The 27,135-nt window shown below is 38.9% G+C and overlaps 1 protein-coding gene across 1 annotated transcript; it reads right to left on the reverse strand.

Annotated features, from left to right (window-relative positions):
* Nucleotides 1–4,540: 4,540 nt before the first annotated feature.
* zpld1a (zona pellucida-like domain containing 1a) lies at nt 4,541–26,201 on the reverse strand. Its single transcript, XM_032533578.1, has 11 exons — nt 25,747–26,201; nt 25,060–25,173; nt 24,627–24,847; nt 23,535–23,716; nt 21,603–21,675; nt 21,042–21,139; nt 16,343–16,423; nt 16,073–16,244; nt 13,252–13,354; nt 12,172–12,201; nt 4,541–5,555 (listed from the first exon to the last, which is right to left on the reverse strand). Exons 2-11 carry the CDS (start codon nt 25,163–25,165, stop codon nt 5,380–5,382), a joined length of 1,242 nt encoding a protein of 413 aa, XP_032389469.1. The 5' UTR covers nt 25,166–25,173; nt 25,747–26,201; the 3' UTR covers nt 4,541–5,379.
* Between the last annotated feature and the right edge of the window lie 934 nt (nt 26,202–27,135).

A 27,135-nucleotide genomic window follows, 5' to 3' on the forward strand; every position in this document is an offset into this window, starting at 1 on the left:
AGCATGTGTGTGTAATTCAGGCCTGTGTATAATGTATGTAATAACAACAGTGTAAATTGCAATTTCCCCTTGCGGGACTAATAAAGTATACATTATTATTATTATTACTATTATTATTATTAACAACATGTGCTGTGTGTACAGTAAACATCCAAAGAAAAGTCATTGGAGAGATACAAGCAGAGATCTTACATGTCCATCTGGGTGTTGTTACTCCAGAGGGTAAACCCACAAATAAAAATATTTCAGCTTAGCATATAGATGACCCCCTGTGGTTGGATCATGGGAGCGTACCACACCGCTTACTTTAACTGGCTGGAGGTTGGCAAAGTCAGCAAAGATCCCTGTGCCAGCTACACTAGTGGTCTGAAGGCAACATAGTCAGGCACAGATGAAAAAGGAGGGTGCTTTAAGTAAACATGTGATTTCTCGGAAGTTGCGGTCAAAAGCGTTGGTTATGTTGAGGGGGAAGGTGAACCTGACAACAGGCAGGGTGGCAGATTCATCCAAGGTTCCATTACACTGCGACTTGTTAAACATGCTGTTGAGGATGAGCAGAGACTCGTTGTGGCCAATGTAGACCACAGGGCACATCTGGATAACCAGGCTAGTCAAGGACATACCACATTCCACTGAGATGTCAGTGTATTCTAGAAGAGAAGGAATGGTACATCAGTAAGCTTTTTTTCTGCAATTTCTGCAACCTTATTCCCAAACTAACTTGTAATCTAACTAATCTAGAAGAGGGAAAAAACATCAAATGGATGCAAAATTCCAATTCTAAATGTACAATTTTCCTTCTTTGCTTTTTACACTTAAAATAATACCAACATAAAATAATAAGCTTGACATGAACCATGGATCAGAACATAAATGCTTTTTCAGGACTTGCATAAAAAGTTTAGAAGTACCTTAATTGTCCCACTTCCGCTGAACTCTTTCTCAGCTTGTCTCCTGCTTGGAACAATGTATAGAGTTGTGGGAGATTCCTTTTCTAGCTAGACACTTTCTCATGATTGACAAAAACACGGTCAGTGTAGTTTGTTGCATCCACCCTTACGTCCCTGTTTGGGAACAATTCCTTTGTTCAGTGAGTTCCATGGACCATACCTTAAGGGTGATTAGTGAAACACTACACAGCAATTCTTTATGATGGACAAGGAACAATGGGCTAGCTCCTTTTCTTTAAAATACATATTCCCTTAGTTGCATTACAAGGGACCTGATTTAGAACCTATGTATTAACAATAACGGTAATTGGTTATGATAATTACAAATAAATTACATTAAAAAATTTTATTAAAAAAATCATTATAGCTTTGTTTTAAGCAACACAAAAATTGCGTTTGTTAGTATTAGAACACGAACAATATCGATGACTTCACTGGCATGGTAGGACCCACAAAGGTATATAGGCAACGGCTGCAGCATATTATATACACACAAAAATGTGTAATTTTTATGGCAGGGGTTACGCATTTGAGCCTGTGAGGGACAGGCCTGTAGTGTCTGACTACCAACACATGGAGAACAATCAGTTTCAGGCTCCACCTTCAGTACAGGATCATGGGGGGGTGACAGTGACCGGTGTGTGTGTGGGCGTACATTTCCTTTTTCATACATTTTTATCAGATTTTATCCCCCTTTCTCCCAATTTGGGGTTCTAGTAAGGGGTTGACCACTAACACTGTGAACACTAATTCTAATTTTAAGAAAAATCTTGGGAAATGTGGGAACATAAGGCTGTGGGAACATAGGGTTGTGGGAACATAGGGCTGACCCTGTTAGAAACATGCCATTTTTTTTTAGGTCGGGTAGAATCTATCGCCGTTGATCCTGTTCATTTGTTTGCTGCTTTTATGGCTGTACTGACATTACAGCTGTAGCACGCTAGGTTTATGTTTTTACAGGTATATTTGGCAACCCGGCCTGGCTGTCTAACTGGGTAGTTGACAACAACACACAGGCCAAAACACATACAGAAATTCCATCACAGAATGGAAATTTCAAAAGAAGAAAATACTGGCATTATCATTGTTGTCAGAACAGTAAAGATAGTATTTCAATTTAGCATGTTTCCATGTTTTTGTTTAATATCTGATGGATTACATATTAGACCTTTAATTAAAACTAATGTTGGAATGACTGTTGCGCAATGTCACCATTGTTTCCTGTCATTGACACCACACCTGAGAAAAGGCTGTTTGCATTGTCAGGGATGTCCTCCATTGTTTGCTTACCAACCAGATATACTATATGAGCAGGTCATTTTACAAGGGGCACTGGTTCGACTGGAGTAGTGCATCTACCTGCGGAAACAAATCAATATAAAATTACAGAAACTGTTAATTCCTACATCCTAAAAAATGAAAATCTTTTAAACATATGAAGAAATATCTCCCTCCAGTTTTACACTTCTTAAAAATTCTTTATTGTGGTTGTGCATCAGCTATCACCTTAATTAGAAAAGCACAGGCTCATTGACAAAATACTGCAAGAAATTGGAATACCAGGCTTGTCTAGGTGCTTACAGAGCACATAAATCTGGCACCAGATTCAGTCAGCTGAGCCAGACAGAAAAGACAATTGTTCTGTATTTTGATGCTTTCAGCTCTGCATAATCTGGTGCATCTTTTGAGAGCATGTTTCCAAGATCAGATGTGTTTTACAATAGACAATAGATTTTCCTGCAGCTTGGCAACATCTTCAGATAGGAATTAGGGCAGGATGCATAATTTCCCCTGTGTGATAATGAATGATATTGATTTACTTTATTTTCAAAGTAGTTCACGATAGTCATTTGCTCTGCAGTAGTAAATCAAAATAAGATCTAAAAATAATATTTTATGTAAGGCTTTTGAGGCAGTAAAAGTACTGCATGTACTGTACAGTACAGGTATAAAGCCTGGCATCCAGCGCATGAGGCATTCTCCTCTTCTTCCACTGTCTCTGCTTTCTATTTTGAAAGGTTATCCGCTGCGTCCAGAGCTTAGCCCTGCCCCATACTGCTTGGTTTAAGGACGCACAGACAACCCAGTGTTTTTTTTTTTCCTGTACCAGAATGTTAACTCATGCAGCCAGACCTATGTTCACAGCACTGACAATTTGTCTGATAAACAAAATATAAACTAACTTTGTTAAATAAAACAAAGCACACATTAAGGGGAAATACAATCAGAGAACTTTGGTTTTCACAGCTTTACATTGAACAGAACCTTGTTGATCCACCAATTATATGATGGGGGCAGAGCATGCTTCCAATTTAAGAGAAGTAAATGCCTGACTAGCAAGTGCTGAAGACCATGACGTGGCGTGACTTAGCCGAGAGCTCTTTGTTAGGTGGGATACAAAACATACATCACTACATTGTAAACCTTTTGTAATGTGTCAAATAGTCTAAACCAAAGGATTTAAACCAAAGGATGTCAACTTTTGGCATGACCTGAACTTATGAACAAGGTTTGCAGTGGACTGACCACATCTGTTACAGACATCACTAACGTTGGGTATATTTTTGACAATCTGTGGTTAGTGTAATGAATTCTATGTATAATTGAATGTATTCAATGAGCACAAAAAGACCTATGGACTAGTTCAAGGATGTTGCCCTATTGGGTATCATCCATGCTGAGCCCCAGATCCTGCGCCCATGCGTCTATAGTTTGATAGTAGAAAACCGAGCTGACAGAGTCCATGGAGTTATAGATATTCCTTATAAAATAAAATGCCTAATTTAAAAGAAATGAGCAAGGTGAGATGTGTTAGCTGGAAATTTGGATGACAGGTCTACAAAAGACATGGAGATTCTTTATTATATACATAAATCATTAAATGATGTTATGCTCCTGTTGAACCAAAACTGAAATGCAGTCTATGATGGATATGATAGCTTAAAATGGTAAATTTTTAATCACTTGGACAAGAGTAGAAGATCTGTGCTGCCCAAAATGTTTTCTAATTTGCCTCCATATTTCAAGAGTTTGATTAAGCACGGGACTAATGCTGATGGCAGAGAAAACACACTCATTCACATATAATGGAAAGACTTGGGTCAGAAAATAATTAATATTTGAAATGTTATGTTTTCTGAAACAAAAAAATTAAACATTTGATCATAAGAAAGAAAATAATTAATATTCGAACACTCAAAAAACATGCATACATGTATGCCAATCATTTTGTATTACAAAGGGAACAAATCGGCCTTAACTCACAGCATTTGTGAGTTGATCTATCATATTTATGAATAATTTTATTCTCTAATTGTTGGTGATTGTAACAGTACTCAAAAAATATTGCAGCACATTCTTATCCTGTTTATATTTTGTCCATACTTTAACAAATCTACAAATTACATATGAATCTTATTTGGTCATATGGGTCATTTGGAAGGCACTGATGTTACCGTGGTGGTGAGGTGAGGACCCAAACAAAAACCCCAAACCACAACAACTGACAACCTGTAGACCTCATTGTTGTCCCCCTATTGCTGTTGACTAAAATTCTCTAGTCGGGTTTATGAGGAAATTCATACTGTATGTTTAGAAATATGACACTGGGCAAGTTTTAATCACATGTCAAAATGAAATATTTGCAATATGCACAATTGTACACAATTTGTACATTTTAGGAATCTGTCATCAATGGCAGTTTGGAAAGGTTATACCGAATTAAATTGGGTACATGTACAAATCAAACAACCATTTTATTGCTGCCACATTACATATATAAACTATTTCAAGAATGAGTGAAGTACATATTTAGGTAGAACAGACCTGTCAATTAAGACTCTCTGACATGTAGCAATATTAATAAATTAAAGATTTTCCAATTATTATATAAATATACTTTTAAAAGTTAGATTTTATGTCAAGAAAAGTTCAAGCTTAACACTCAATCCCGAGGCTTTCTGTTAGTTCACTTAATTACTTAATCAAAGGTTTTAACTTTTAATTGTATAGAGTTTCCCTCATTCTCTCAAGTTATCTTTTCAATGAAGTGCTCCTATATTTTGGCCTCTATGAAGGAAGTGCGAGTTTTACCTACAATTATAAACCCTGCAATTGAAAGCTCTATAGCTGAGGTATTGAATTAAGTTATGAGTGTTCCCACTATGTGGGTCAAAGCTGCATGATAAATAATTACCTGCAGATTGAGGCCTAGCCTGCCACATTGTTGAAACACAAAGTACAGAACAACATATAAAAAGTTCTGCTATATTCTACACTAATGCACATTGTACAGACCTGTTAACAATTTTCTAAATCAACATTTAGCTTTTATTTTCCTGTAAAATGACTACATGCACAACCATCATGTTGTCTGCCCATCGCTTAGTATTGTTGGTTGTGGAGGAGTGTGTGAGTTGGGTTCAGGTGCTCAGTTGAAGGCTGGGTTGCGGAGTCCAGACAGGGTGTTGACAGGAGCGCTTTTGCCTTTGAGGAGGGTCAGGGAGAAGATGAAGAAGCAAACACTCATGACACCCAGGATGATCACGCCCGAGATGAGTGCACTTGTCACTGTGTTCATCTGAAACACTGGAGCTTTCAGATGGGCTAAAGCAGCACAAACACAAAGGAAACAATTGTTTATATTTCTTCCATGTTTTCAAAACTTCCTCTTCACCTTCAACAAAAAAGCCCTATGTAAAAACCTCCATTGGTGATTGGATGTTTTTTTTTGTTATTGTTGCCAGATCACAGCTGAAATGAAGATGATTTTGATATCTTTTCCAGGACGTCATGAAAGACCTGAATATCATCCCCTTACCAGCTTTAATCTGGCCTAGTCCTGAACATCATTGAAAGGCATCATCATGTCATCCATATGTAGTCTAGTTTATTTCCTTTCTCCCTTTTACTAATGTGCCTTGCTAGAATAATTTAAACATTACTTTGAATCCAGAACAAGACTAAGTTAAAAAAAGTCAACTATTGAATTTGGCATTTGCAACAAAAGCATTGTCTAAAGATAATGAGCGGGGAAATATGTTTCAGAGTGAGGTAGGAAATAATAGGAGTTGCAGTAATTGAGTCTAGAAAAAGTAAAAGCATGTATGACTTTTTTCACGTCACTGAAGAACAGACATTTTTCTTATATTGGAGATGGTTCCTGATGGTTGAAAACATGCTTGAATGACTGTCTTGACCTGCTTTTCAAAGGTAAGGTTCAAGTCAAATATGACTTTCTGGCAGAGTGTGTAGCATACAGAGCTAAAGAACCTAACTGGGGTTTGAGTGCTACAGTTACTGTACATAGAGTGGACCAATCAGTAAAACCTCTGTTTTGGTATAAATGAGTTGCAGATCATTTTGATGCATCCAGTCTTTAATTTTGTTAAGCTAATAATGCATGGAAATGAGTCTATTTGGGTCATTAGAAATAATTGGTATATACAACTGGGTGTCATCCGCGTAACAGTGATAGGACACGTTAGGCTCATTTGAGATGAACTTTGCTTTGTCTGTAAAGTGGACGAGAGCAAGCGGCAGCAGCCAGGGGCAGTGACAAAAAGCTGCGGTAAAGTCGGACAGTTTCCAGCCAATCCCTGCAGCCTTCGGGCTGAACAGGAAGTGCCAGAAACACTGTTGTCTGATTCTGATTTAATTAAATGTTACCCAACCCATATATCAGCTTGTACACAAGTCTCCAGTTGTTTTTATTATTACGAGTTTTTGTCAAAATGCTCTTGATCTAATCTGAAGGATCTGTTGCTGATGTTAATAAACAACAGACTGTATTTGATCCATGATCTGAATAGATTCAGTCTTTCTGACTTCTAAACTTCACTATCAGCCACACAACATGTTCTGTAAAGAATAAGCCTTTAAATCAGACAAATAGCAGTTAAAATCCCACAGATTCAAAAACAATAAAAAGTTTATATAAAACGTCATAATTTCAAGTCAATGCTAAACCAATCAGCTGTTAAACCAGCGGAGAGGCCGGTGTTTCCCAGCATGCTCTGGGTCCGCCTGGGTCTTGCAGTCTTGTGAAAAGCAACTGCGCTGACTGCGTCTCAAACCTGTGGCGCCTTGATCTCGTGAGATTATCGTTGCCCACATATACATGACGTCAGAGCAAGACGGGATCAAGTCGGACACAAATCTAACTGGCATGTGGCGGGCGGCAATCGCCTGTGAACGATTCTGCGCAGACCTGGCTCATCTCAAACAAGCTTATTATGTTTTTGCATTAAGTGACCAAATGAAAACATGTAAAGTAAGAAAGGGACTGGACCCAGAAAAGAACCTTATGGCACTCCACAAGTGCATATTAGGAGTATATTGTTGCGTTTGAAGCCTACTTGCCTGCCTAGAAGACACTAGAATTAGGCAATGGTTAGGATTAGGGTTAGGGTAAGGGTTAAGGTTAGGTTGCAGCGCTGCCGGGAAGTCGACGTTTGGGGATTAAAACATCATCGAGCATTAATTGAGCTGCCAAACAGTACTGAGAAGGTTCTGTCAGACAAATAAGGTTGGAACCAGTTAAAAGCAGGAAATAAGGCAATATAAACAAATTCTCTTCTAAAATACTTATGTTTAATTCATATGTATTTAATAAAAGTGTGTGTCAGAGGGATACAAAACTATACAATAAAATTGAAATGGGAACACTACAAGACACAACACCGGACACCACCTTCTAAACAAGACATGCAAACGACCACAAAAAAGGCTCAACGTGTTTAGCAGGAAAGGAGAATAAAAAGGAGTTAAAGATTTAGCATTCAATCTATGGACACTGCAATAAATGCAATAAGGAGAGAGGTGAGGAGTGATGAGAATAAGTCCATCCACGAGTTTCTGCAGAGGGTGAAACTGATATGCACATATGAAACGGATGGAGATATAAAAGGCAGGGCGCTTAAGACAATGGTGGGTGGGATCGGTGCCCCACAGGCCATCTTGATTGTGGTCCTTCATCCTTGCCATCAGACAGTTTTTGAACAACCTAAAATAGCATAAAGATAACCAATGTAAAACACAGAACAGGAGGAAAGCAACAGGATGGTTATCACGAGATGTGGGACTGATGGTTTTTATGTTGCATTGTTTAAATTGAGTTTTCATAATAAACTTGAGAATTTAATGTATTATTATTTGAAAATTCATACAGTACGTATGTCTGTCAGGCAGTCTCTCAGGGATTTTCCTCCCATTCACACCAGATATGCAATCTGTGGATATAAATGTTGAAAGTCAGAGGATTTTATCCATTTCATAAACACCTTAAAATATGTTACATTCCATTCCGTGGAAAGTCTGAACAAAGCCTCACTTATCTGTTTTAATTTGTATCATAAATTGTAACACTGTTTTGCTTTTTGAAGATTTATTTGTTCGAACTAACCTTGAACCAATCCTCCCTCCTAGGACCTCTTTCTCATCTATATACTCTCACGTCATCTTAGTGAATGGAGCAGTTGTTAGAAAATGTATATATCCTTTTGTGTCTCATTAAAACATAATGAACTAAACCCTGCTTTGTGTTCTCCGAGATCTCGCCACTGCTTTCAGAATCTACTCACAGAGGTTAAGACAGTAGATAAAATTCGCACCACAAAACAATCATGATCGGATTGTTTAACAATATACAGTTGACAATTCTTGTGGCTTTGCAAATATACCAAAAGAACAAAAAGGTGATGACACAAATGGCAATACCAATTTGTCCTTTGTCCTTGTGACATGGGTCTTGTTGTATTCTTCGAGTCTTTCCTTTGGAGTGAGAAGTGCAAAGCATATCCCCTCAGATCCTTAAGTTAGTCCTCAAGGTCCAGCAGCTTGCTAGAGACTTTACACTGACATTCTAATTTGAAAATCCAAATCAACATTACAAACAGTCCTCATTTGCTTCTACATTGGTTCACATCAATTTGATAGTTGTTGGAAATCGAAATACAATAAGTATATGAAAGGCAACATAGCATGTGTGAAGAGATCTTGTTACTGAAGCATTGTTCAAAATGCAGCCACTCTGTAGCTAGATAATTATATAATTATAAGCCAACATATTTATTGGTTTATAAGTATGAGTCCGGCCAAGTCATGGCCTCGACCAACTGCCATGCTTTGCTTGTTTGCAAGCTGTGATGTCTCTCTTATTCTCATGGGCGGGCTAAATTCTCTGGGTGGGAGAAACAGAGAAAGAGGAGGTAACCTACCTACTTATGACACCAAAGTCTTTCCAAATTTCGAAGTAATGTATTTCAATGGGAAGCCTATTTTGTGATCACAGAATGATTACGGTAGAGAGTTCTACTGAAAAGCCGAAAAGCCGCGCAGGCAGGTTGGTCTGGGTGGTGGATGGGTCAAACAACACTTTCACCCCGGAGACCCAGGATTGCGTCCCGCGTGTTGGAGTTCCTTTCCACGTTATTCTCTTCCTAACCACAACCATCCTGTTGTTGTCAGCATGTCCTGTGTCTGACGATTCCTTTCCCTGTTCTTTTTTTCCTAACCACAACTGTCCCGTTGTTGTGGCCGCCGTGTGGCGTTTCAATTTCCCAGTTGTTGCGTCCCCCAGAGCAGTGTCTTGGCAGTACGTGTACAGGTCATTTTCGGAAATCAGGACCTGTACACAAATCAATAAATCAAAATAATGTGACCATTTCACAAACTGCCGTGAGACCGGGTTGAGGCTGGGGCAACTAATATTAATGTTAAAAAAGTAAAATTTTCATGCCATGGGACCTTTAACAATGTGACTTAGCTTGAGCTCAGTCTCACACAGAGGGAAGCAGCATGATGTGCTCACTAGCAGCAATGCTACTCTAGCTGATGAGCTAACACTGGTAGCATCGATTTTACACAGATGTCTACCACATTAGCTAGTAAGCTACTTTCAAGTACATTACATTGCCTACCTTACAATTCCTTGCCAGTTAAGTTTTTGCATGATTCAAACATTCATTTAATGAAAATAAGATAATGTTACTTACTTTATAGTGCTCTGAAGATTTACCAGATGAGCGTCAAAGTGGTTTGCTGCTGCAGGCTGAAGACACAAGTTTTCGTTGTGTTGCCAGAACCGTCTTTCTTTCAAAATTCGCCCAAATTCACGAAAACCAATTAATACCTCAGAATTTAGGAAAATTTGATTTTTTTCACATCTCCACAAAATCTCCCAACAAAAAAACTGCTTGTTAATCTAGGTGAATTATGTTTCTAATGTTATACAAGGAACATGACAGGTGCTGTCAGATTTTGGATAGCAACAGACCAGACCAAAAACACGTGACTTGACTTTGATTACAAAGATTTTTCATTTGCTCTGGTTCGAATCAGTGAATGAGTTTATAAACCTTATGCGTTTTCCCCTTGGTTCAGTTTCGTTTCACACTGAAAAGAAATCCAAGCAAACCAAAATGCTTAAAAACAAACCACGCAAGAAAGTCCCCTTATTGGTCAGATGTGTCTGGTTCGGGAGCAGGGAAGTAAATAGAGGAAGAAGGTCCTGTGTTCTGGACCAGTGCAAATTTCTTGCATATCCATAGTCAAACCAACTCAATTAATTTAAGTTATTTTCAGACATTGTTTCAGACATCAGACTCCAACTCTAGCTCCCGCAGTCACTTTTTGTGAGAGAAAAATTGCATGCTGCTCCAGTTTGCTGCTCTGCCACATCACAGATTAAAAAGCACACCTGACTACAGGAGCTATTGAGCTCAGACTTGCGGAGTACAAATAGTTGGGGTGGTTCAAGATCGGATCTTGTTCTCACCACAAACGCACCGCTCCAGAGTTTCTTTGAAAGCGGAGGTTTCGGTACACATGTTTGGTATGCTTTTAGTGCGCATAATTTTTGCTACATTCCCACCAACCCAAACAAACCACACCAAGGGGGAAAGCCAACTCTTGTGTCATTCAACCAAATTTAATGGGGCAGGTGTGAAGGCCCCTTAGTTATCCTTAGATTTGTCCACGTTTTCTGGGAAGTAAAAGCATCTGCGCCGTGTGTATTTGACCAATCAGCCAATTACCAATCAGTCATCCCTACAAATTCCACATTGAAAGTTCCTATACCTTCAGAAAGTACTACCCTTCATTCAGGTACTTTTGGGGTATAAGTGTCCCTGAAAATGGTCCAAGTAACTTAATTTAGACCCTGGTTCCTGCTATCGAAAAGGGCTAATTGCATCTACTTTGTAACCACAGTTTAATCAAACTTGACTCCTCAACTCCTCAAGAGGGAGGACATCTTCAATGACATCTTATTTCAATCTTTAGTTCACTCAGTCAGTTCCAGTAATATCAATGTTACAGCCCACACATGCAAACCATTGGCCCTATCTTGCACCCGATGCAGTGCAGCGCAAAGCCCGATGCAAGTGTCTTAGCTAGTTTACTATCGACGTAGTTGTCAATTTCCCATCCAGCGCCCACGTCGTTTAAATAGCAAATGCACCTGCGCCCATCTGTGAGCCTGTGGGCATGCTGGTTTTAAAGAGAGGTGTGTTCATGTGCATTTGTAGCGTATTTCTATCTTGAGGCAGCGGGAAGTGATTGCGCCATTGACCAACAAAAACTTGGTCTAAAGTCAATAGCGCAGCATTTCATTGTTATTATAACAGCAAATTAGTAAAATGCTCCTAGACACAGCATGCGCACACTATGCTTGTTGCACACACAGGGACGTGCAGCAGCACACAAGTAAAAGATTACAAAGCAAAATATATACAATGGTGCAAATCCACCATCACAATAGCAATGAGCCAAGGTGCAAATGTGTCGGCTTTTAAAGGGAATGGGAGATGACACTTTGATTGGTTTATTGCATGTTAGCCCAAAACACAGCTATGAATTAATGAAGACACCAAGTACAACCTTTTTGAACCATGCGCCTTGTGCACAGACCCTTTTTCTGCCGTCAAACCAGCAAAAGTGGATTTGGACACGCCCTAAATGCACCTGCGCTATGCGCTTCACACCGTGCGCTTAGATCCTTACAATAGGGCCCCATTGACACATATCAAATGATTCTTATTGCAGTCCCTCGGGACACACATCAAACATCAGGATAATAACATATAATAATGTAGAAGAGTATATGAGGCATTTTCCTTTCATTGGAAGGTTTTGACTATTTTGAATGGCTCCCTTTTATATTATTAAAAGGCAATATCACTTTAAAAGTGTAATTCCACTTAGAAGGAATGTGAAGGCTTACCCAATTGAGAGTTGTTGGTTGGCGTTTCATCTGTGAAAAAAAGTAAAGGCATTTAACAGCAATACACTGTAATCAGTCCCGTACTTTACTGTGCAATGGTTTGTTTAATTTCTTGTACAGTACATTAGTCAACCAACAGGATGACTTCAGGCACTCTCTATCTAGGTCGCCCAGATAAGTTCTCACCATCTGTCATTAACAGAGAATTCCAGTCGATTTCAACACGTAGCTCTGTTGTTTGTAAATTTGGAGTGCTGTCAGCAGCAAGAAAATTAAACCAATGCTGCCTACACCGTATTATCCTCCTGCTAGAGTCAGCACCCTACAGGCCAAGTTTTTAACGTGTTTCTAGCCTCTGAACAAGTTCAAAATGTCATTAAAAGGGCCTACCCATGTTCCATGATTCCTTCCAAGTGAACATAGTGAATCTGACTGCAGTAGATGTGACAGAAAGGCATACAAGTTGTGTTAATCCATACCTGTTTCTTTCGTGTTTTCCGGTGAAGTCCACACTAGTCGATTGTCAAACTCATACAATCCAGTCTTCCAAAATTTATTTTTTCCACAAACAAAACAATTTGCAGAGGTATGGATTGAGACAACCGTTATGCCTTTCTGTCACATCTACAGCAGTCAGATTCACTGCACATAGTCTGGCTATTTTAATGACCTTTTGAACATGTTAAGAGGCTAAAAATAGGTTTAAAACAGTAGAATAACACAGTGTAGGCAGTACCGATTGTTTTCATTTTGGTTGCTACTGACAGCACTCCAAATTTACAAACAACAGAGCTTTGTGTTGAAGTCGACCGGAATTCTCCTTTAACGACCTTGGATTTGACACAACGGAGTACCTTCTAATAGATCTAATAACTTGTGAAATTGTTAGAAATCACAGCAAAGAAAAAGAATTGTACATTTTGAAGAAATAAAATAGCTTCTGTATTGTGTTTCAAGTAGGAAGAAAAGACTCCTCAGACAGTAGACAGTAGTGAATCATGTCATGGAAATAAGAGTGTTTGGTGGGAAACAGACACTGAAGAAAAGGAAAAACAGTGGAAGAGTATCATTAAATTGTACCACTACGAGTGATGATAGGCCCAGCAGTCAGGACAGCATTTCCAGATGCAGCGTTTGATTCCTTGTCCTCTGAGACATCTCTCTTTTTCCTGCTGCCACAGATCTATGAAAAATGGTAAAAGCAAGGCAACGCCATCAAAGAGAGACATGGTTATAGAATCAAACCCCACTGAAGTGTTGCATGTTCTCATGATAAGGAGACATATGCTGGATGGTTAATATGACCCATTAATGTAGCCTTTTTACATTTTATAAATGTATTTTATAAATGTATTTCTGTGCTTTTTGGCTATATTGTCATATTAAATGCAATATCTGAATTTAAATAGCAAACACTGAATGTGTCTCGTGGGGATTTAAAATCAATGTTACTCCATGAAATTTTAATATTTAGATATTTATGATTTAAAGGGACTGTTAGTTTGTAAAATGACGATGATGTTATGTTAATTAATAATGATGTTATTTTGTTGTGTGGTTCTCAAACTTTTTCACATCAAGGACCCCTAAACTGACACAAATTAGATCACGTACCCCCATCATAAAAGACTTTGTCCAAGGGTCCCCTGCCTGACAGAATTTTAGCTTTTAGATGTTTTACTACAGAAAGTGAATGAAATCCAAGAGCAAAATAGTCATACAATCTTTCATTTTGTTGCTTATGTATGAAATTTTAGTGAAAATAAACGATTGGCCTTTTTGTTGGGGACCCCCTGGAACCCCTTCAAGGACCCCACTTTGAGAACCAATGATCTATGTGACCGAACAATAACCTCACCTTAATCTTCACTTGAATGATGCCATCCTTCTACCTATTTGCTGATAAAAACAAAGTCAAGTGACTGACCTAGGAAGCCTGGCTCACCCATTATGAGAGCATCCCTCCGCTTCTAGCCTGGGATTCCTCAGCCCCTTCCAAGCAACAAGAGTTGGTAATGGTCTGATAGATTTAAAGTTAGTCATTATCTACAATCTATGTGGATCTCACTAAGACAGTCACCACCGTCATCTTGAATGACTAGTATCATCAAAGTCACGGGGAATGAAAGACTCTACTTCCAACAGCTGAAAGGACTGCAGAACCTAGTGGTGCCCATTCTGCCACATTGACTCTTTAAAAACAATAACAACTACATGGAACATTTCTGTCCAATACACCCTGGACTGGTAACTAACCAACCAGCTTTTCACACAGTCATGGATGCTCTGAAAGGCAAGTTGATTTTTTGTTTTTTATAATTTCCTTTGTCATCTCCTACGTAGGACATAATATCTAAAAGTTTGTCGTCTGTTTTGATAGTGAGAAAAACCATGCTGAAGCGCTTACTGAATGATACAAAGGACACTCAAAGTTCAGCCAAATTCAGCATAAACAAAAAGGTTTAAAGGATGTCCACTGTAAAACATATGGAACTTTTTATAGTACTACTGACTGAATGAGTCAAGTCAAATACAAGGGAAATTTCAAGAATCTTGGTAAATTAAGATAAACAGACTACACACAGACACTTTCATTTTAGCTTGTACTAACAAGCAGAGTGCTTGTTTGTTTAAAACAGTGGCTGACGAGAGACTACATACAGACAGACAGGATTTAAATACTGCTTTCTACATGTGTATGCCTGTTAAACAGGTGTATTTATAAAGTATTAGCTTGTTACTCACAAAAAGGTTTATTGCACTTACTAGGCTACAACGTTAGTTGTCAACTTAGTTTCACTACAGTCCATTTGTGTGGAGCGAGGACATTGCTGTGGAATTCCTTTCATCTTTAAAATGCAAAAGTTTGTCTCCAAATCAATTATGCTTGAACCTGCATGGCTTTTCATCTGGTTTGTTGGCTGATGTGAGTTAGATCGTCCTGCAATACCAAAACTAATTGGCATGTGAATAGAGATTAAAATATGGGTGACCGGGTTTGCGCTATTCCTGTGGAATGTTACCTGCAGTGACAAGTAATGTGAAAAGCTTTATTATTTGGCAGTGGATTTCAAATTATAAGGTTTACGTCATTATTTTTCTCATGCTTGTATGATAAAAACTTGTGAAGCTATCAATCTAAATACATTTAAATGCAATTTAGTTCTTAAGCTGCTGAGCTCACACGTTTGACTTTGAAGGGTGTTTTTCTTTATGAGCCTAGGCAATCTGTGCAAATAAATGCTTGATATCTGACTGTTAATATTCAGCATGTCAGTTCAAGGTAATATAGACCCTGTGGCTAATTACTACTGTTATCAACACTGGAAACTCTATTAAAAATCCCGCATTTAAATTCTTATTTACAGAAGTATTAACATCAAAATGTGATAAAGTAGATCAAGTAGAAGTATTCATCCAGAATGATGCAGTGTTATATTGATATTTTGTTTAGTATTTGATTATTATTACTGACATAAGAATGTTTTTAATGTAGATAGTTGAGGTAAAGCTAATGTTCACAATTTTACATACTGTTGGGTAGTTTAATCCATCAAAATACATAATATTTAATGAGATAAGAAAATGGTTTGTATGTAAATCCTTAATCTGAAATATAGAAGAGTAGAAAGTACAATATTTCCCTCAGAAATGTAGAGTATAAAACAGAAAATGGGCAAGAACAAGTCCCTCAAATTCATACTTGAACACTAGCTGAGTACTCCACTAATTCTGATGGTGTGTACGAGTACATTTTTGCTATTTGGAGTCACTTTGTCACAGGCTTACCTCATGAAATTAAGCTGTAGATGGGAAGAGAAATACTGAAAATACAGGTGTTATATTTTATCCTAATAGTTTGTCATGTTACGTGCAAAAGTGTCTTTTGTTATAATCTCACTGGCATGAGCATTGGACAGTCATCTGCTCGACACAGTTTGGTGACACAGTGCAGGAAGACGGTGGACATCTTCTGGTTCTTGTGCTTTACGAAGCGGAATACTTCAAAGGCAAAGCGGCCCATTTGGCTCTTCCCATTTTCAAAGACGGCAGTCTGGGGGTCTTTTTCACAACTGGCTCAGGGAGGGAAAATCAGAAAGTATTATTAAAAGAAGAGTAACAAAAATAAGAACTGAACAAAACCGTAGATCTTTAAGTGAATTTGAATTACCTAAAGAAAAGATCATAGCGGAGGTCATCGTTAGGGTTTCCAGAGGGCGTGGTGTAACAGTAGTCCATTAGAACGTTCCATCTATTCGAAGTGAAAGATTAGTAAATTCAGAGTTTGTGGATTTAAATGCAAATGAGATCATATGAGGGGCTACTCATACACTTTGGTGGCACATTGCCTACCTCTTCTGGAACATGAAAAGAAGATGATGTTTTTGTTTTCAATAGACACATTAGAGGACCCAAATGCAGAGACAAGGCAGGCAGGCAGGAGAAAGTTTGTCATGAGGATTTATTAAACAAAAACCAGAGAAATACAAAAAGAGATCCAACATACAAAAAAAAGTCAAAAAATCCAAAAGGTCCAAAGAGAAAGGTTTACCAAAAACAGGAACACAGGGACTGGAAAACACAAGCAGGGACATCCACAAACAAAACAATCTAACAAAGGACAAGGGGAAGACAAAGACTAAATACACATGGTTATAAAAAACACAAGGCAGGTGACGCAAGGGCTGGGAAACAGGTGAACAACATTAGGTTATCACAAGGGCGGGAAAACAGGAAGTAAAACAAGACTAGACTAGCCAGAAACCCAGACTATAGGAACATCTACCCAAGACAAGGGAGGAAACTAGGTATGACAGAAACAGGAAACAAAACAAATAACAACATGAAACAGTGAACCAGAGGGGCTCCAATGAACCGCCTAGCCTCCAGAGGGGTTTTGCCCTCGCCAAAGGCCTCCAGAGGGATTCTGCTTTTGAGCTCTGCCGGCTGAGGGATTCTGCCTTCGTGCTCGTGCTGCCTTCACCCTATGAGTCCTTTGCTTTCACCATCCTATTCGGCCACCAGAGGGGTTTTGTCTTTGCCGTCAGTCACCTGAGAGTCTTCGACATCCTGTTCGGCCGCCAGATGGGTTTTGCCTTTGTTGCTGCCGCAGCTTTTGACCCCATGCCTAGCTAGCCGCAACACTTAAGTTCCCAAGCTCCACTGTCCCCAGTTCTATGGTCCTCAGTTCCAGAGCTCTGTTGTAGACTGTCGCAACATATTATTTCCGTTCTCCCTTTGCTCTCCTTGGATTTTCCTTTTGACTTTTTTGCTTGTTCCTCCTTTTCATGGCTTATGTGTTGTTTCTTGTTTTATTTTGAAGTCTGTCTTTTCTCCATGGCCTTGTCTTGTTTTACTTCCTGTTTTGTGTTTTCCCGCCTTTTTTGATTGTTCTGCCCAGCCCTGATATGTTTCACCTGTTGTTTCTGGTTAGTCCTTGTCAACCCTTTGTATTTAGTCTCTGTGCTGCCTTTGCCTTGTGTGGGATTGTTACAGTTCTGTTGCTGGTCGGTGTTTTAAAGGTCTGTCGTGTTCTGTGCTTTTGTATCTTTAATTGTTTATTTATTTGTCTTGTGTTCCCGGTGATTTTGTTTTTCTGCCCTGATGACTTTTTGTTGTAAGTTGCTTTCAGGACACTTTTTGTTGGTTTGCACATTGGTTTTGTTTAATAAATTTTCAAGCTCAACATACTTTGCCTGCTCTCTGCATTTAGGTCCAAGCCTTATCTCCACTCTGACATTAGCATTGTGTGTGTTATGAAAATTTGACGTTAAGCAAGACTTTTAATAACAACAAATATGTTAAAGCAGACCTTATTATCAAACTTAAAGAAAAGATTTAGCTTTATGTGCCAACATTAAAATAAACTGTCATAAGTGGTTGGTTGTCATGAGACCATCATAACTGTGTCACAAGCATTTCCTTGATCTCAAGTGAACGGGAAACAATTTGGACTTGACATTAAGATGCCATATATTTTTTAAAGTGTCCATATTATGCTCATTTTCAGGTTCCTGATTGTATTTGGAGGTTGTACCAGAATAGGTTTACATGGTTTCATGTTCAAAAAATACCATATTTCTGTTGTACTGCACATTGCAGCAGATCCTCTTTTCACCCTGTATGTTTGGGTTTCTGTTTTAGCTACAGCGTGAGACATCACACTTCTATACTATATTTGATGGGAGTCGCACATGTGCAGTACTCTTTCTCCAACTTTGGTCAGTACAAGGTATTCTAAATGATGGACACTTTTGGAATACCTGCTGAACAGGGATATGTAAGTAGTTATTTTGTAGATTATGGTGAACTAGTGTGTGTTGTAGCAGTGTTAGCATGCTAGCGCTAGGATGCAACCGTTAGCCACGTCGTCTCAGCTAGTGACATAGAAAGCTGTGCAGATTTTGAACAGCTCATTTCATTTCACTCATTTAATTTGTTTTGGACAGATAACCGCTAACTGCTGCTAACGTTAGTTAGCTACCATTAGCTTTTTAGCCCACATAGCTTTACTGTAACATTCAGCGCTATTGGCTTCTGTAAGCGCTAATCAAAAGCCGCAATAATTAGCGACACGACAAGTCCCTCCCTAGGCTAGTACTTGTTGCCTTCGTTGGTTGGATTGGTTAGGTTTAGACATGAAGATTGAGATTGGTTTAGGTGATTAAACCAGGGTACGCCAATTAGATTCAGAGTTAAGCAGAGCTAACTAGCTAACTGCAGCTAACTATAGTTAGCAGCATTTAGCAGGTAGGGGAGAGCCGGGACAGTTGAAACACTTTTTAATTAAACGTAATTTACAAAGCGGTCGTATCACACTGAAAGCTGATATTTTGTCACTAGCAACCTACACGTGTCATCTGTCTGATACAGCTGCATTTTCAGCTTTGGACAAACCCGTTCAGGAGTTATTACAACAAGAGTGGGACGTGCGTAATGTTTCATCTGTCCCTCCTGGACGGGACGAATGAAACGGCATGCGGGGACGAATGAAACATACAGTTTAAGCCACATAAACTTCCAACAACTTTAATATTTTACTGTATATCATGGATGGTACTTCCAAAAGGTGTTATTATAGATAGTTTTAGGACTATGCGTCTTTGTGAATGTCTGTTAATAACTAATTGCCGTCATCCTGAAGCGCGTATGAAGCGGTTATTGAAATATCATGCACTGTGGATGATTGTGCTATTTTTATAGCTAGAACCGTAGGTTTTTCCATTAATATCATGTTTCTATTGTGGAATATGTCGCTTAACTAGGTTTTTACATGGGTTAGACCACTGGACATCCAAATAACGCGCCCCAACCCGTCCGTCTCCATAGGATAACATGGGAAAACTCGACCCCCCCTACCTGGTGGGCTCAAATATATTTTCATCTTTCTAAAACTGCTTTTCCATGTCTCACCTCCATAAATAATTGTATGAACACAGATATTTGTGCCTTTACTTAAAATCTATGGAGTTACAGCCAGGTCGGGGACGGTTGAAACAGCTGTTTCAACCGTCCCGACGTAGACATATGTCCTTACAGCCTGTTTTGCTTTTCATGTAAACAAGCATGAAATATGAAAGTCTGGGATTGTGGACATCACTAACTGGTCTACCGATTAAGCATGTAGTCAAACCTTTAAATGAAAAAACCTCGTTAATAATCAAAAAAATGTGACCGCTAATGAAGTTTACTTTTGACCATCAAATCCCGTTTATCGGCTGTAACTCCACGATAAAAGGAAATAACAGGGAGATATTTGGCTGATAGAAGGAGGTTAACACGCTCTATGTTCAGACCTAAGGAAGTCTGTCTATCATCATTGCACTCGGAGAAAACTGGAATGTTTCATCCGTCCCGCGTTTCAATCGTCCCGGCTCTCCCCTACTTCAGCAACAAGTAAAGGTATCTGTCCAAAATGCCGCAAATCACCTCTCCACTGTGTTCCCTTTCCTCAAACTGGTCTCATAACATTCAAGACATCTTAATGGCAAGTCCAAATTATTTCTCTTTACTTAAAGGTGCAATATCTTTAACTGATAACTAGTGTTTAAAATAGTTACTGCAATACAAATTCAAAATACTGGAGAAAATCGTCTCCCCCGCCCCCTCTTCCATAGACTCAAATTTACAGAAGTTGCCAGGCATAGACCGCAGCATCCATAGTATCGCTTTGCCAGACCCTCCTCCAAAGCGCACAACAATGTTGCTAAACACTTGTCTCAAATAGCCAGACATTACTTTACAGCACAGTGGAGTAGCTAACGTTAGAGGTTATATTGACAGTCATAGAAGCCTGTGAATGAAAATTTCAAAAGGAGAATATACTATCACCAGCATTGCTGTCAGAAAAGATAGTATTTCAACTTCATTTTTGGATTTATTACAGTAAATATATTACACGTTGGAACTTTAAGGTCAGGTAAAAATACTCATGACACAATTATACTTGTCTCATGAAAGCAAATGTCCAACCAACCATTTTTTACGGTTTAATGTACTGTTCATGTTCATAACAGGTGTCATGTCATGGTTTTGATTGTCATCTCAGTCTTATGTACATCCCTTCAAGTAAAGTGTTACTGTTTTTGACACAGTGACGCAGCACAGGATTTACATGCTAAATTGAAGACGAAGCAATGTCATAGATGTATAATAATAACATGTCCATGATCTGGACGTTTTTCACTGTAAAAAAAAAGTGCAGTATGCAATAATTGCAAGGTTGATGTAATGTGAGAAGGATACTGTGTCAAATTTTTCCACACCACCAGTTTGATCACTTATATGAAGGGCCGCCATCCAGTCTACTTCAAGCAGCCTAAACGCAACTAGCCTAGTCAGATTGAATGGTAAAAATGTTGATTGAATACCTCCTGTCCAGGTTAGAAGCTTTTACAGCTGCAAACACCCGCGTCTTCAGGGTCAGTCCTGCCATGGGGATGGACAGCTGCTGAATGTATGATGAGTCCTGTACATAAACCACAATATGATTTCAGAATATTTGTCACATTTTCCGATTCTTTCTTTCATCCTGTTGAGAGGGATTTGTTTAGTTTCACCACACTTCATGATTCCCTACATGTATTGTCTGATTTCTACAACCACATTTACTAGTGTTTGGTTCAAATTGACAAGTGAATTTAGCAAGGTTTGACATGATAATCCTTTGCAATTACAGGATTAGAGGTAATTTGCTGCCTACTTGGGCTGCATAAAAGGGTTTCTAAGCCTCTGATATCCTCCCCATCTCACACATCGTTCATTATTCTCAGAAATTGTTGCCATTACAGATGTAAAAGGTGCAGATGCGTTTGAAATAGCTGTAGAGCTTCGTATGCGCTTTAATGCATGCTGACTTAGTATGACTTTGGTACATAGCTTTGTCTCCAGTGCAAAAGCTAACTAACAGCTATTGACTGGTGCTTACTTACGTTGTAAAGCAGTAGATTCAACGTGCTGATGAAAGTACCATTGCTTTCCTTCACTGAGATTGCAGCTGCTGACCTTCAAAGATGATGATGAATAATTTTATTTCAATTAACATGAAAGAAACAATTATTTCCCACAATTTGCCACCAGAGCTAATTGCTAAAAGAAATCTTTTTAAAATGAGAAAATAATGATGTAAGAATAGATGTTACTTTACGTGCTAATATTCAAAATATTAAAAAAGAAGAACAAAACCAAAGTTATATTTCTCACTTTCACAAATTCAGCTTTTGACATACACATTGTCTTCACAAAATATCTGAATCATACTGGGCAGAGTCAAGACAACTTTTTTTAATCTTCAACTTAAATTTCTGATCATAATTATCCTTTTTCATCTCAATAGTAGCGCATACGAATTTAGCCTTATTGTATACATTGGCTCGGAAAAATTGTGGAATTTTATTTTCCAGCAGATTCTGTGACTGGTTCGATAGATTTTAAATACAGGAGGTGGACACAATAACTTAAAGTAACTATGAGGAACTTTTAAATGTTTCTGAAACTGTTTATTTTGCCATCTGATGATCATAAATGAACTGTAACAGCAAATAAGACTAACAGTGAATTTTTTTTATAAACTGTATATATATTTATTAATGCCTTTACCCAAGTCTGCTGTTTTTTTCCGAAGTCACAAAATGATTTCTGATGGGTCACAGATTTTGGTGTAACACCGGAAAAGCCTGTATTAGTGTATCCAGCCAGGTAAAAGGTAGCAGGAGATTTCTTTATGTAGGCCGAATTGTATTTTAATTTTATTTTAGAAGTTATCTGTTTAGTTATGGCTGGTACTGTGGCAGGACCATCACAAAAAAAAATTAAATTAAATGAAGAACAACTAAAAGATAAAAGGGAGTGACAGACGTGGAGCTTTCAACAGAATACAATTACAGGATGGTAAATGACTGAAAAGCCAATTCTGAATTGGCCCTCTTCCTCCTAGACAGGTATGTAATACCTCTATTTCTATCACTTTAAGCTGCGTGACGTGGTTGACGTCAGTAGTCTACATGAAATTACGTCTCCTTTCCATTTAGCCAGTTTAAAAAAAATAATAATTCAGTCCGTGTTTGTGTTGGCCTATTTTCTTTTGTATGACCTCCCAGTAACGCAAAACTCAGTAATACAGTGGATAATACATGCTTTCTTCTCGGGGATTTTACATTTCAGCATCAGCTGGCATGCGCTAGAAAGATCTTTATAACAGCAGGGATGGTTAGACACTAACACTTTTGTCCAAAGGGGCCACTAGAATCAACGCAAACTGAAAGTTTCTCATAGCTGATTTAAACACTTGTGAAATATAATGAAATATAAAGCAATAGCCCCTTGTGAAGGTAATAATCTTTCTGAAGCTGAGAACGGTCTTTTTTGTTGACCCTGCGTCAGAGACTTGGTAATTGTTATTTTTAAGGCACATTTTGCAGTGGTGTTGTCTTTGAATGCACTAAATTATACACAACATTTTGCCCATCATGGGGGACAAACTAACAGTAATTCAGTACTGTGTTGTATTAATTATATATTGGAGGTTTTTCTTTTATTTTTTTCACCCAGTTGGCATGATTAAAATTATCACAAACTACCGTATCCAACATGACCTTTCAGATTAATGAGCACTGTCTCTGATACAGAGTCAACAAAAACTGCACTGAATAAATTCTTACAAAGACTGTAACACACCTGTTGCAATGCATAGCATGATAATGAATAATTAGCTAGTTCCACTTTTTGGACAGAACATTGTAAGATTTTCAAAGCTAATAGCGTCAACAACAAGTTGCACTCGTTTCAATGTATGGCTTTCTGGCTCTCTGTAGCACCCCCACTAAAACACTATCAACCAATTTAAAAGTGGCAGAGAGACTTACGAGGCCAGCTGTGTGTTGTTGACGAGGTATTCCAGTGGGTAACTGCAGCTGAACTTGTACAGCAGCCCTGGCAGGTAGCTGATGATGGTGGGGGGATCTGGTGTGTCGATATATCCTGATATGTTTCCAATCTGCACCAAGGACAGGTTCCCATAAGCGTTGGGTCCTTGAGCTGTGGAGACCTGCAGCGAACAACATCAGTGTGGGTAACACTTCTCCTGGCTTGCTAACCGACCACTATTTTGTTTGACTGTGGGCACACCGGACAAGGGTTGATATCATCAGCAATATCAATACTGACCATGATAATGCACTTAATTAACTCCCAACTCAATCCCTTTTTATCTGAGAACACACACCCAGAAATTTCTCTCACTTCATCCAGCTCAACACTCAGCAACCTCATGGGGGAGAGCAGCAGAGCTCCACTTTAAACTCCTTTCAACCTTTTTTTTAGAATAGTTTTTTCACTCATCATCTTAACAGGGCTTCTAAGCTCCAACAACACTCCCTTTACTGAGATAACGAGTGCTGGACTACATTCCCATAAAAGAAAAACTCAACTTGTCAACATCAAAACAAGGATACTGTGAACGAGACAGCTGGCTGATATACATAAAAGACATATGTGATATTTTTTTCTATAAACTGCTGGGAGGCTTTTTGCTGTTTTTAAAGTTTTCAGCTTCAGTTTGGGTTGTTCTGCATGTATAAGTTTGAATTCAAAATGTTACTGTATAAAGAAAATTGTTGAGTCATCTCAGACCATGAGTCATTTTACATATGATGATTGTCAGCAGGAATTGCCTACAATGCATGCCTCATTTCTAAATTACAGCACAAACCTTACATTATCAACTCTTTACAGTAAATTACATTTTTTATTAGCTTCAATGCAATTTTCTCAAAGCTATTGGTATTACAGTATATTATTGCAGATAGGTCTTATTTACCTTAACAACAATATATCCATAACAGTTAAAGCCCCAAATCCAGCTCCATCATCTGCAATGTTTAGTACCAGTTATGCTTACATTAATACTGTAAAATCTGTAAAAAAAAACAACTAATTATACCATTCCTGCTTCTTACCACCAGAGAATTGCCACAGGACTCCAGAGTTGCCAGGCTGATACTAAAGATTACTACAGTGGGAAAGGTGTTGTTATTGATGAAACCGCGGCAGTGGGCATCTCCATGGCGACCATTAAGAGCCAGGTCAGTGTCGGTGTAGCCAGAAAAGAGGACAGGGCAGAAGTTTATCTTGAGGGTGATGGTCTGCACCCCACAATACACACTGATATCTCTCTCCGCTGCAAGACACACACGCACACACAGATGTATACAGATATAAACATTTAAAAATTACTTACATTATGTTTAAATCACAAATCAGGAACTTGTATGTGGACAAAATAATTCATCTCTTCCTTGGAGTATGTAGCTGAGAAGAACTTTCCTTTAAAGACATTCCCATGTAAATTCTATCCAGAAATTCTGAAAGACAAAATGTTGATTTCCTCACCGGGGAAGCGGCTGTGAAAGTTGGCGTCACAGTTGTATCCATTGAATTGAGCTCCAAGTGATAAAACCTTACTACACATTAAAATAATCAGAAATATATGTTCCATTTCAGCACCTGAAACAGAGGAAGAATTTGCACTTAATGTAAGACATCCAGTCAATGCACTTCATCTGACACTTCAGAAAACAAAAACAGAAAGTGATCCATCACACTGTATATCTAATTATTTTTGCTGAGATAAACAAGATATTCTTCTCAAAGTGTGGTAATGTCAGAGGGGAAGATTTTCCCAGGTGATGTGAGTTATTTCGCAACAGTTTCTGACTTCAGGGGAACATTTTTCATAGCCTCTCAGAATCAAAGCAGACAAATGTCACATGGAATTATCTTTAAACATCTGCAGCTTTGGCAGCAAAGTTATAAGAAATTATGTTGGATAATGTGTTGGTAACCATGGTTATTTCATCAAGTATTATGTCTTATCTCTGTGTGCACATCTCATTGTCCTGTGAAAACCTGTTATCACATAATCGTTGTCAGTCACAGATAAAGAGTTTCAGTCCTGAGGAAACAGCTAAATTAAAGGAGTAATTGCACCAAGTTTGTAGTTAGCGTCTCTAGCTCTGACAGCAGTAAGTGCTGAGGTAAAAAGGCGATGGTTTCTCTGCGAGAAGTAGAACCACTCACCCTCGTTCCTGGAAGCCAGCGAGTCAGCGGTTCTCCATAAGCTTGGGATAGACGATGGAATGGTCCGCACAGCATCCCTACCTGACAACTAGAAACAGGACTAGGGAGCAGGGGGGGAAAAAAGGGATCCTACACATAAGAGATTCATTATTTGAACATGTCAACAAAAAAGGGCTGTCCAGAGTGAACATGGGAAAGTCCATCAAATCTGAATGTGTTATACAAATCCTTTCACGTTCGCAGAAACATGAGCAGGTTTTGAAGTTTCCCACTCATATCCTTTCGGCCCAATCTGGCTGTGTCACTGCTCACAAATGGTTTGACGCCGCATGAGGTCCAGCGGCGGTGGGGGGGAGAATTATCTTTTCATCGCTCCAGTGGCCCTGCCCTGCTGACTGAGCCATTCCTTTCTCCCTGGGCCGGTCGGTGAGTACAGAGCCCACCACGCAGGTTCTGGCCCCCAGAATCCACACTTTTCATGCTTTGTTTGCAGCAGTCCTCAGTCAGCACAGCAGCAGGCAATCTGCTTGGCGAGGCTGTGAGCTGCTGCCGGCCTCCTACCTGATACCTAAAGTTTGATTCCTGCGCACAGGACTCCCACCACAACATAAAGAGAGCAAATAAAAAGAAAGCAAAGTTCATGGAGTTTCAAGGGATTAGCTGGTCCTCGCTGTCCCATTTTCCATATGGACAGCAGTATATGTGACGAGCTTGCCATAGTATGAACCAGACAGAGGACACACAGGGCTCCTGTGAATATGGAATATGAGATGGAAATGACATTGCAGTGGTAGTTTCGAGCAAACTTCTTACTTTAGGTCCAGTGGGAAACAAAAGAGGTACTTGTTTGGTTACTCACTTCTTCTGTTTGAAAACCCACATGTATTTTTCTTCTCCACAGAGGTTGTCATCCCCAAGATCATTTCACACTAGCTTCAAAGGTCTCTGTCCTGCAGAACACCATCAACTTTCACAATAGATAAATTTGCCATTGCATTTTCTATTCTGACATCATTAGAGCACAATAAATCAGGTGTAATCTGCCCTTACCTTGTTTGTCTCAACTGATTGAGTATTTTTGGCCTTCATCTTAATAAAGCTGTGATCCATTAATGTATCCATTGTCAAAGCTGGTGATGTTCCTCTAGGTTCCTGTTTAAAACATCTTGTTGAAGCGCTCAATGCAAACTGAGCAGTAGTGACTCTCCGCAGCTCAAGACATTCAGTGGTGTTCCTTCAATGCTCTTATAATCACTCAGATACCTCTATAGGAAAGTGAGCACTGACAGTTGGGGAATGGCAACTTCTTATTTCTAAGGACGTTGCTAATCCAGAGATAAATTGTAATTACGAGAATCTTGGCTGAAAGATGGAGATAGTACATTGCTT

This window comes from Etheostoma spectabile, chromosome 13, assembly GCF_008692095.1.
Source record: "Etheostoma spectabile isolate EspeVRDwgs_2016 chromosome 13, UIUC_Espe_1.0, whole genome shotgun sequence".
NCBI lineage: Eukaryota > Metazoa > Chordata > Actinopteri > Perciformes > Percidae > Etheostoma > Etheostoma spectabile.

Bases quoted from the DNA above. Each gene is read 5' to 3' on its own strand.
- zpld1a (XM_032533578.1), bottom strand. From the start codon at position 25,165: ATGGAACATATATTTCTGATTATTTTAATGTGTAGTAAGGTTTTATCA. The intron at 13,355-16,072 runs GTGAGATTATAA...CATTTTTCATAG, and splicing joins ACTGTCCAATGCTCATGCCA to ATCTGTGGCAGCAGGAAAAA. The intron at 12,202-13,251 runs GTACAATTTAAT...TTTTTTTCACAG, and splicing joins GCCTATCATCACTCGTAGTG to ATGAAACGCCAACCAACAAC.